Source organism: Elgaria multicarinata, chromosome 7 (assembly GCF_023053635.1).
Source record: "Elgaria multicarinata webbii isolate HBS135686 ecotype San Diego chromosome 7, rElgMul1.1.pri, whole genome shotgun sequence".
NCBI lineage: Eukaryota > Metazoa > Chordata > Lepidosauria > Squamata > Anguidae > Elgaria > Elgaria multicarinata.
The window spans coordinates 84,602,282-84,614,334 of record NC_086177.1 but is presented as its reverse complement, the minus strand read 5'-3'; the positions used below and the strand labels follow the sequence as shown (position 1 = coordinate 84,614,334).

Here is a 12,053-nt window from a genome sequence, read left to right as displayed (position 1 = left end):
GGTCACCCTATACAGGTTTCATTATTCTAAGCAGAGCTAACAAGTTCACAGATATTCAGACTGTGCCAAATTTTTCAGTTTCACCATCTACATTCCCCCCCCCCCAGGGGGAAATTCAGAGCAAAATTCAATTCCTTATTTTTAATATGACTTGTTAGCATCTCTTGGGGGCTGTCTATATGTGTTAAAAGCCCTGCGCTGGCTGCGCGGTGGCACTGCGTCGGTTATACGATGCAGCAGCTAGCTCGAGGTCACCGAGGGGCTTTCCTGTGCAGCTTCGAATTTAAAAAGCCAGGGGCTTTTCCTCAAAGCCACCACAGAGCTTTTCCAAGAAGCTTTGAATCAAAAAAGTCTGTCCTCACTCCAGCATCGAGGCGGAGGTATTCCTAGGTGGATGGCTATGCCAGATTAGTCGTCAGAAGCCCAAGTGGAGGGCAGGGGGCAGGCCCAGTGAGCCAAATGGCTGCCATAAAGCCCGCCCTGCCTTTTGTATTGGGATTAGCGGCTGCCGCCCCACAGCAGTGTAAACACAGGCTATTCCCAGACACCTTCAAGGCAGTCCCTTGATTGTTATGACCTGGCTGAGCTTCAAATATAAATGTTCATGATGTGTACAAAGGTCAAATCCAAAATATTATTGCCTATTATCTATAAAAATACTAGAAGAAGAAAATTTGTCTCCAAGCAATGCTGCTGTTGCTGCTCTTTCAATCCCCAAAATACAATTGTTCTGCACTGACCGGACGACCAAGTTTCGTTGCAATTAATTCATACAGGCGGTATTAACAATCTCTGTTATTTTTTCCTCGTTCCTGCAGGTTGCTTGCCAATCTGTAAATCAACCACAGTTCAATGGACCTCTGGAGGACAAAACTTTTTATGTTGAAGAGGGTAGACTAACAACGCAGTATTTATATCAGGTAATCTCATGTACCGACTCCTTGCTTTTGTCTGAAATAATTGTGCAATAATGAATTTTAAACCTAAGAATTTTAAGATGTTGCGCTTGTTATTTTAATATTGTATTGGTTTTATAGACTCTTTTAACCAGTTTTATGTATTGTATTGTTGTATTTAACGTTGTTCCCTGCCTTGATCCAGAGGGAGAGGCGGGTAAGAAATAAATAAATAAAATTATTATTATTATTATTATTATTATTATTATTATTATTATTATTGAAGGTGTTTGAAAATAAACTGTTCAATTTTACTATTTACAATGATGGGAGGGAAGTGTGGAAGAAAATATGAGATATGAAAGAACTTGGAGTTCTGATTTGTTTCCTTTTCTATGTACTAGTTTACATTCGGACCTCCTGTTAAAAGCTTGCGGCTAACTGGTGATAAAGACGGCGTCATTGAGATCTCACAAAAGGACTGGGTTCTGTATGTTAGTGGCTCTCTAGATTGGGAAGTCAAAAAAGTCTACAATCTGCAGGTAAAACAAGGATTTAAGTTCAGTAGAAGAGCAGACTATAGGTCCATCTAGTGCAATATTCTGCTTTCTTCCCAAAATGGCCAATGTGATGCATTAAGACAACAGCTCTCTCTCGTGGTCTTGCTCCGAGCAACTGCTGTTCTCTGGCATATTGGCTCTGATGCATGAACGTCCCACTTAGCAATCGCTACTAATCGCTGTCGATAGCCAGGTAACATCAACACCAGCTCTAAAATAGCAGAAGAATCTGACCACTTTCGTCCTGTTATCGCAAAAGGTCCATTCGCACATATGCGAAACCTTTGGTGGGGGCGATTGCCCTGCCTTACCACCCCCTCACATACACATTGGTCATTTCCTCCCCCCAAAAGCTCACTCGCCTTTTCTCATATCCCCCCTTTCTGGGGTTGATTAGTTTTGCCTGCCATTTACGCTCATGAGACAGGCAAGGAACTAGAAAATTACATGAGTGTATTTAGCACATGCCAATTCCCCATGCCCTGAACCAGGGGTGGGCAACACATGGCTGTTGGGCCACATGCTGCCCCTTCTGCTCCCCCCCACCCCAGCTGCTCCCCCCCCTGCTGCTGTGCCATCGGATTCAGTGTTGGCAAAACAAATTTAATTAGAATTAATTAATGTTTTATTGTTTTTAATATTCTTGCTTGTTATTGTTTTAAGGTTGATTGTTTTAAATGGTTGTGGATCGCCTTGGTGGCTTTTTAGCAAATAAGCTGGCATAGAAATGTTAACAATAAATAAATGCCACAGGCTCAGCTATTGAGAAGAGAGAGGGAGATGGGGCTGGGAACAAGTAGGTTGGATATTTTAAAACCATTGACCATGGCGTTGGGTATTTCCTTACCACTGTGAGCAAATAGCATGATGCAATGGCATTTCCGTATCACCTGTAACATACTCTTCCAGCCTAACTAAGAGCAAAATCCTATGCATGTTTAGAAGGAAAATATTCCTAAAGAACCACCTTGCCCCAACCAGGCATGCTGGGAGTTGTAGGACTTCTTTCCAGCTAAACATGTATAGGATTACACCCTAGTTAGAGTGACCATATGAAAAGGAGGACAGGGCTCCTATATCTTTAACAGTTGCATAGAAAAGAGAATTTCAGCAGGTGTCATTTGTATGCATGCAGCACCTGGTGAAATTCCCTCTTCATCACAACAGTTAAAGCTGCAGGAGCTATACTAGAGTGACCAGATTTAAAAGAGGGCAGTGCTCCCTCAGCTTTAACTGTTGTGATGAAGAGGGAATTTCACCAGGTGCTGCATGCATACAAATGACACCTGCTGAAATTCCCTTTTCTATACAACTGTTAAAGATACAGGAGCCCTGTCCTCCTTTCCATGTGGTCACCCTAACCCTAGCTAAATTATAGGACCAGCCTTACTATTAGGCAGTGTGAAGAGGTTTTGGGTATCATGAAAAGGCAGCAAATTGTTAGTTTATTTTGTTGTTGTGATTATTAATTATTATTTATTTCGGTTCCATACCACCCCATAGCCAAAGTTCTCTGGGCGGTTATGTATCTTTACTGTCTGGGTCAGGGAGAGTCACTCATGGGATTTTCTTCTTTATGTGCCAAAATAACTTGGCTGGCTTTTAGCTACTTGCCTTGCCTTTGCCTTTGCCTTTTCTGGGTGTCAAGGCATCATTTGCTGCTCTGCCTTCAGCCTGTCCTGTAAACAAGCAAACACAGACATCAAGGAAGCAATCAACGGAGTTATAGAAATGACTTTGTTTTAATGTATCTTCTTTCTTTCCCCGCCCCCCTCAAATTAGTTGGAAGGTTTGGATGCGAATGGGAACCGTGTGAAAGGTCCATATTCTATCACTATAAATGTTGAAGATATCAATGATAACCCACCCCAATTTGGTCAAGCAAAATACACTGGAAAAGTGAGACAAAACTCCCGCCCAGGTATTTAGTTCATTCCATATTTTCTTCAGCTTATACTTGAGCCTCGTAGAAGTTCTGGATGGGTAACAGACATGACATAAAAATGAACGTAAAACAGTGATTGTCAAGTTGTGCCCACAGTGGATTTTCAAGTGGTCTGGGTGACCACAACAACAAAAGGCTGAAGAGCCCAAACTATCATTGACATTTCCATGACAGTTGTTAGTGTTACTGAAGAGGCTAGCCACTTCTCAGTTCCACATATTAATTGAAGAGTAGCTTGCCTCTTCACTATGTGTACAATTGCAGGGGAAACTTCAAAGGAGCCCTGATCACAGGCTTCTTCCCTGAACTTGCATAAAAGTTTCAGGGTCATGGGGCATGTGCAAAGTGAGAGATGCTTCTGCAAACTTGGGTGCTTCCAAATGATGCTTTTATCATGCCAATGCTTTGCCTCCTTTGCAATATTTTACAGGGCTCAAGCGATGACGATCCTTCCACTTATAACCCTCCCATGTTTTCCCACCACTTCTGTCTTTTTTTTTTACCATGCAAAAATAGTTAAGTAAGAAAAGATGGAATAGCTGCACAATGCCTTCTGACTGTTTGCACTAGGATTCACCCACCTGGAAGCACCCTTTAACTGAAAAATCAGTGCTTGAAGCGGGGTGGGATGCCACCCCACTTCTTTTAAAATGGAGGCCTCAGCTAGACGAGGGGGTCGGAGGGAGGCGATCTCGCCATTTTATGATCGCGAAATTGTTGCCCTGGTTTACATGCGGCGTGCGACATTGCGGCCACCATTTTTTTCTTTTAAAGGAGACAGAGCGCACAAGTGCTCATGTGCAAATCATAAGTGTTTTTTTTAAAATAATAATTTTCCCCACTCCCCGCCCCCCGATGGGCACAGAGCTCCTGAGGAGCTTTATGCCCTGTGTGCAGCTCCCAGCTCCTCGCAGTTACTTGCGAGGAGCCGGGACAAACTGCGACGGCAGGTCACACTTTCTTGGGATCATCCCGAGACTACAGAAAAACTGAAAAAAAGGGTATGGTGATATCCCGGGGAAAGGGAGGGATCATGGGAGGGATCATCCCTCCCTGCTTCCGGGATGCCCTGTGCGTCATGTGGATGTACAGGGATGATCCCGCTACGATCCACGGGATATCACCCCGTCTGGCTATGGCCTGGGTTTTGCCTAACAATCCCACGTTCTTTTTTTCATCCACGTTGAGCACTGCTGAAATGAAAAGGAGAAGGGGCAACTGACGGTCAGATGGAAATACAAAGGACATAAATTTAGAGAGACAATACAGAGTTGGTAAGAAATGGCCATGGGACCCCAAAAAATTAAAGGTCCCAGTGTAAAAGGTTATAAAATTTTAACTTTAGAATGTTAGAATTCCTAAAGCCCATCCTACCATGAAGGTCTCGTGTTGATGTTTCCAGTTAAAATGCTAGGATCCTATTAGTGGCCTAAATTAGGTTTGTTCTATTGTTCTGAAGAATTTGGTGTGTATACTTAAATCAGGAGACCAGGGCTGACTCTCAGTGGTTGCCATTCAGCAGAAAATGACACCTTCACTTCTTGTTTTCTTAATGTGTGTTTATTTTCCCCTTTAAATCCAAACAGGAAAACCCTTCGTGTATGTCTCTGCTACGGATCGTGATGACCCCTCCACTCCACATGCACAACTGAGCTACAGCATTGATCAGTATTTCCCCAACCATTACAAGGAGATGCTCTTCCAGATTAACAATGTTACGGGAGCAATTTCCATAACTTCTGCTGGTAGGCAAATCCACTTTTAAAAATTCCCAGGTTCAAAATAATGAAGGGCACAAACCAGTGCATGTTTAGACAGAAAAAAAGTCCTACAATACCCAGCATTCCCCAGGCATGCTGGGAGTTGTAGGCCTTTTTTCTGTCTGGATATGCATTGGATTGTGCCTTAAGCAATCTGAATTTAAGAAGTGTGGGCTGTCATTAGTAAATAACATAAGGCTGGGTCAAAGTGCAGCAGTCTTTCACATTTCGAAACTCCTTAGTGTTGTGGGGAAAGAGCAGCTCTGCAAATGTACTCTAACCAGCTGAGTGAACTCCTAGTAAAACCTAGTAGGTTTTAAATAAGAACCAACAAAGGAAGGAGTTCACTTTGAGGGATGGAAGAGACATGGGGAAAGATTGTGCATGCTTCCTGATTGCCAAACCATGGTTGCAAACAAGCACCATTACGGCTGGACTGAAAACAAAGGCGGGGCAAGTTGAATCTGAAATAGAAGTTATGGAAACTGGCATTGATGTACATGTAAAATTACACCATGGTTAATGCTGTCAAGGGAAGGAGACTGGGGGAGACTGAATGTTTCCAAGCCTATCTCCCATTAAAAAGGGAGAGGGCCTTTTCAGTGGTAGCCCCCCAATTATGGAATGATCTCCCCGATGAGGCTTGTCTGGCGCCAACATTGTTATCTTTTTGGCACCAGATCAAGACCTTTCTCTTCTCCCAGGCATTTAACAGCATTTAACAACATATGCTAAGTTTTTTTTTAATGGCCTCCAGAACTGTTGTTGTTTAAAATGGATACTGTTTTATACTGTTGTTTTTATATATTTTTGATGGTTTTAAATTGTGTGTATTTTATTTTTAGTGTCCACTGTTTTTAACTTTTGTAAACTGCCCAGAGAGCTTCGGCTGTGGGGCGGTATATACATTTAATAAATAAATAAATACATAAATATAAATAGCAAGCCATGATTTACAAGGGCATTAGCATTACTTTTGCATGTGGCTTTCAGCCAGAGAACAGACCATCAGTTAAATGAAGCCCTTTCCCCCCCATTTATCCTCTTTTTGATTTCCAGGAGCTCGTTATTTAGATCCATCAAAAGAGAACACCTTTACCCTCGTCGTGGGGGTCAACGATATGGGAGGACAATCCGTGAATTCCTTCGGCTCCATTACTGATGTGGAAGTCACTGTCTTGGAGAACATCTGGAAATCTCCTCCACTCGTAACGATCTTGGAGAACCGTACCGAAGCCCACCCCTTTGCCATCGCTCAGGTAAGTTCTCAAAATCACCAACAAGCTCAGGATCAACAGTTCGAAACCTGACTTCCGATTTCCCCACATACTTGCTACACTTTGTCCCAGGTAGCAAATTCACTTTACCGTAGTATCCAAATGAGACTGATTAGGCTGATTTACTTGTGAAAATGTTGAACAGAGAAAGAGTAGAAACCTGTGTTAAATCGAATGTAACTTTGCTGCTGCCATCATTCTGAGATCTGAAAGTAACTGGTAAGAGATTAATGAGAGGCACACAAAACAGTAATTTTTCACATACATAATGAATTTATGGAATTCACTGCCCTGCAATGTAGCAACTGTCATCAGCATAGATTGCTTCAAAGGGATAAAAGATGAATGGATGGAGGATAGGTCTACCAATGGCCATTACTCACGATGGTTATGCAGAATGTCCATGTTCATATGCCACTGAAAACCAGTTGCAGGGGGCAACAGCTTGTGGATTTCCTGGAAGCTTCTGGTTCACCAATGTGGGCCATGCTAGACTAGCCTTTGGTCTGGCCTCTTCTTGTGAACTTAGATCTCTGGAGAACACTTGACAAACTTGTTGAGCCCTTAACACATTCATGCTATCTATCTCAAACTGTAGGTATGTGTGTTTATTGTGTGCAATTGCTTTTATGTAACAGTTATTAGAAGGGGGATTACAAGGACATTTATTTTATTTTATTTTATTTTATTTTATTTTATTTTATTACATTTCTATACCGCCCAATAGCCGGAGCTCTCTGGGCGGTTCACAAAAATTAAATTTAGAGAGCAATCGTATGCTCTGAAGGAGAATTCTGATATCGGAGCGCTCCAGAAGTCCAGTGCTCTGCTGGAGGATGTCTGGTGGAGCAGAAGGAGCGATGGAAGTGAGCTTCGCCTCTCCGTCATTCATTCTGTTCCTTCTTTTCTTTTCTTTTTTACTGGATATGCTTTTGAGCACATCTAGTAGAGTGTCAAGGATGGGGTCAAGTGCAGTCAGGATTCAGGACGTTGCAGATCCTCTGCCCTGCGCATCCCCGCCCCACCCCCTTCTTTTTCATATGCATCCTCACCTGAGATCAGAGCTCCAGCCTTGGCCGATGCTGCTGCAGCGCTTCTTTTCATGGCACTGCAATGGACAGGAGGAAGCAAACTTCGTTCGGATTTCCCCTTCTGAGGTTGTAACACTGCCAGCAGGTTTGGAGGGGAAATGGCGAAATCTCCTCTGTGGTCCCTGGAATGCTCTCCCAGGGACCCTAGGACCACACCCTTAATTACTGTAGTTAAATGGGCAGGAAAGTATTGCAAAAATGTTGTGCTTCATATTATTATGTTTTGATTTTTGTCACCACTTTGTGGATCCATTTTGTTTGAAAAGTAGGAGAGAAATAACTTAAACAAAATTAACAATAGAAGCGTATTGCAAATCTACTGGCGTCGTAGATTTATTTCTGTCTTTAGCCAATAACCCAGCATTAAAAACAAGAGAAAAGTGCTTGGATCCACCTTTCATTACTATTGAAACCTGAGCTTTCCATTTTAAAACCTGTTATTTTACTTTTCTTTGAAACATCAGGTACAGTGGAATGATCCAGGGGCAAAATATGAAATTGCATCAAAGGAAAAGCCTCCTACGAATTTGCCATTTATGGTTGACTCGAATGGGACAGTTTATGTAACAAAACCACTGGACAGAGAAGAAAAAGACATGGTAAGTATGTGGAAGAGGACCTAATGTAGTGGTGGTGGTGGTGGAGGAGGAGGAGGAGGAGGAGGAAGAGGAGCTGGTACTGTTACGATGCAAGCGACAGCAAACTTAACAATACTATTAAATTATAAGGACCAGCATTACCACATTAGAGTCCACCATTGTTCTATATTTTGGTCCTGATCTAGGGACCATACGAGGCACAAGAAAAGGGTTTGCCCAGGAGCACTCTCCCCCGCCACCATTGTACACCTGCCTAAAAGTTCCTTCTAGTAACCAAATAACCATAGTACCAAATAATGCTTTGCTTAATGGTAGAAGCAGTGGCTGTCCAATGGCTTTAGGATCTGACTCTTCAGTTTGGAAGGAAAACTCAGTAATAAATATGAAGGTGTCAAATTATTTGGTTAATGGATACAGTAGGACAGCTACTCTAGGGTGACCGTATGAAAAGGAGGACAGGGATCCTGTATCTTTAACAGTTGCATAGAAAGGGGAATTTCATCAGGTGTCATTTGTATATATGGAGAACCTGGTGAAATCCTCTCTTCATCACAATAGTTAAAGTTCAGGAGCTATACGAGAGTGACCAGATTTAAAAGAGGGCAGGGCACCTGCAGCTTTAAGTGTTGTGATGAAGAGGGAATTTCACCAGGTTCTACATATATACAAATAGCACCTGAGGAAATTCCCTTTTCAATACAACTGTTAAAGATACAGAAGCCCTGTCCTCCTTTTCATATGGTCACCCTAGGCCTAATCATAGCAGTGTCAGTTCTGTTGGCATAGTATAGGAAATGGAAGGTTTTAGTGATAGTTTTAATCATTGCAATCTATAGCAAATGAGAGCTGGTTTTTGTTTGTAAAAGTAGCTGTCTATATTTGCAGAACACACTGAGGCCTTCGCTAGACCAGGCTATATCCCGGGGTGATACCCAGGATCGTCCCTGTGCGTCCAGATGATGCACAGGGGATCCCGGGATCAGGCAAGGATCAACCCTCCCTGGCCCCGGGATACAGCCCTACACTTTGGGCCTGCTCCTGAGCCTGGGACCGCAGAAGGTGTGGCCTGTTTACGCGGCTTGACCCCACTCTGTGCAATTACTCGCACGGAACCGGGAGTTGCACACAGGGTGCAGTGCTGCGCCCATCAGGACTAGGATAGGGGGAGCAGGGAAATCATTTTTTTTTAAAAAGAAAAACTTACTTTGAGTTGCTTGAGCGCTTGTGTGCTGCTGGCCCTTTAAAAATAAAAAATGGGCGCAACACCTCTCTTCTTGAAGTCACCGTGCCTTATGTGTAAATGGGGGCGAAATCTCGTGTTATTCACAACAAGAGGTCTCTCCTCCTCTCCCCCAGACTTTACAGTAGGTCTAGCTAAGGCCTGAGTTTAAAGCGTCAAAACGAAAACGCCAGAGTGTTGACTGGAACCTGCTTTTCACAGCATGTGACATTAATATTATACAGTCTTTGTTACTGTGGTGGTCTAATCTGAGTTTGAATTTGCACCTTTGCAACCCAGTGGGGTAGCATAACCAGTGTCAAGATTTTAACTGAAACGAATCAATCGTTTTATTGATACACAACGCTTCATTAAAAAAAAAAAAACTTCTTACAGAAAATATTATGAACTTGAGGGAACACATAGCAACACAACTATTTAGAAAATAATATAATATAAATGAAATGGTTTAAGAAGACATTAGAATTGCACTGACAAAGCAATTAAAGGTGCATCCTATGCATGTTTAGACAGAAAGAAGCCCTTTAGCTCTCAGCATTCCTCAGCCATCCATGGCTAGAGGACTTTTTTCTGTCTAAACATGCATAAGATTGCACCCTAAAGCTATTTAAGTCGGAATCCTAGATTTGCATGTCATTCCTAAAAGATCCTCCAACCCATGCCAGACTTTTGCCGGTTATTTTGGAGTATTCCATAATGAGCATCATCTCACATAATCAGCGGAGGTGTGCACTGACCACCTGATTCAGTTTAGACCCCAGTTTGGTGCTCCAGAAAATGCCCCAATTCTGCTTGGACTGAGTTGGAGACCATCCGCTGTGACTCAGGTACTAAACCTTAGCTGAGATATGGAAATTCAAGTCTTCGTGCCTCCTATCATGGGGAATTTTTTAAATGACTATAACTCTCTTTCTCTTTGTCAGAATTGGATGATAATTGCAGGCATAGTAGCTCTTTAGGAGGAGATTATGCCTGCCAAATGTCAGAAAAATAGGTGCAGGGATTAGTGCAATGCAGCTTTTTATTTTTGTTTTCTTTTAAAGGAAACCGCCGATAATTATTTTATTTCTTGTCAGAACTGGATGAAATGTTCAGAGATAGTTGCCTCTTCTAAGGGGAGAAAGACTTTCCTCAGGAATAGGCACAGTTGGCTTTGTGCAAGAGCAGCCATGAGATGTTGCAGGTATCCCAAAGAGGACACACTAGCTTCCCCTAGCTTCCTTGTGGACCATTGTTCTGAAACTTATAGGAAGTTTAGAGATGATGTCCCCGATAAGAACGCTGCAAAGTTTTAGAAGGATAGGCGCAGGGGCTAGGGAGCTATGATGACTGAAAATGTAGTTTTCATTGCCATTATACTAAGAGGCCATCCCATATCCACTTATCTTGGAGTAAGCCAGATTGTGCTGTAAATCCACTTTTGCTATTACTGCCATTCCTTATTGCAACATTTCCTGTTTCAGTATTCATTCTTTGTGTTTGCGAAAGATGAAGAGGGGTTCCCACTTGCTGTACCGGTGACTGTTAATGTCTCAGTACAAGACATTAATGACAACCCCCCTGTGTGTGACAATGCTTTGACCAAATTTGAAGTTCAGGAGAATGAAGCTGCAGGTAAGAAAGCACCATGTGAGAAATTTAATGTGTAGCTCCTTTGGAAAGTGAATGGCTGAAATAAGTGTGAACTTTAGTCACAGGGCCAAGTTTTATATAAGCAGAGGTGTGATCACTTTGAAGTTGCACAGCCACACCCCAAATGTATCTCCAACTCAGGCATTCCTATGGTGCATTGATCCCATGGCTGTCTATACCATTGTCAATGGCAGCTGTTCTGGCTGTTTGCTCACCCTGGTGCCCTCCAGGGATTGGGTCCAGATTTAGTCATACTTAGAGCAGATCCATTGAAATCAATAGGATGTACGTTAGTCATGACTTAACCAAGTCCTACTGATTTAATTGGGTCAAGTCTAAGTATGGTTAAATCTGGATCCAGCTCTGTATGAGCTCTATCCGATGAGCATTTTATTGCATGCTTGTTACTGGGCACTCACGGATTTCTTAGAGGTCCCTCACATGATGTCGTCTGCCTCCGGCGCCCCTTCTGGCCTTCCTTGCGCCGCAAGAAAAACCAGAAAAAGTTCGGTTGCTGCTCTCTCCTGCTGTGTGTGGGAGAAGCAGCATGAATACAACACTTCACTGAATAGGCCTCATGCTCATTGTTTACTTCCTGTTTTCAAACAGGAAGTAACTGAGTGATGAAACCAAGAGCCAGTGTTTTTTTCCCCAGGTGTGATGGAGCTTATTGTGTTGGACAACAACTCCTTTCATTTCCATCCAGCACAGGATTTGTAGTCCAACATATCTGGAAGTTGGGGGAAGATGATGATGATGATGATGATTTGTATCCTGCCTTTTGCCTAATGCTGGGCCTCAAGGCGGCCTTACAAAGTTTTAAACATACATTGGGGGGGAAAACAACGAACGTTTAAAATACACAACAAAATTATAAGACATTAACATAAATGGAGGGCCAGATTATTCTCCAAACTACTCTCTATATTGAAAGGATCATCTTTTATATTTAGTTCATCCCTTCTCCCTCCCCTCCATAGTTGCCTGGGATTGGTCCCTGAAATATTTTTACTGCTATTGTAACTTGTTTTGCTTTCTATTTCTTTATGTATG

At 42.6% G+C, this 12,053-nt stretch overlaps 1 protein-coding gene across 2 annotated transcripts in view; it reads left to right on the top strand.

Moving 5' to 3' along the window:
• Positions 1-12,053, top strand: part of CDH17 (cadherin 17) — a 46,132-nt gene that overhangs the window by 11,653 nt on the left and 22,426 nt on the right. For both annotated transcript variants that reach the window (XM_063130943.1, XM_063130941.1), the window contains 7 exons: positions 819-920; positions 1,301-1,438; positions 3,239-3,377; positions 4,988-5,146; positions 6,221-6,420; positions 7,994-8,128; positions 10,832-10,982. In XM_063130943.1, the coding sequence (XP_062987013.1) occupies positions 819-920; positions 1,301-1,438; positions 3,239-3,377; positions 4,988-5,146; positions 6,221-6,420; positions 7,994-8,128; positions 10,832-10,982 (1,024 nt within the window). The remainder of the gene's footprint in view (positions 1-818; positions 921-1,300; positions 1,439-3,238; positions 3,378-4,987; positions 5,147-6,220; positions 6,421-7,993; positions 8,129-10,831; positions 10,983-12,053) is intronic.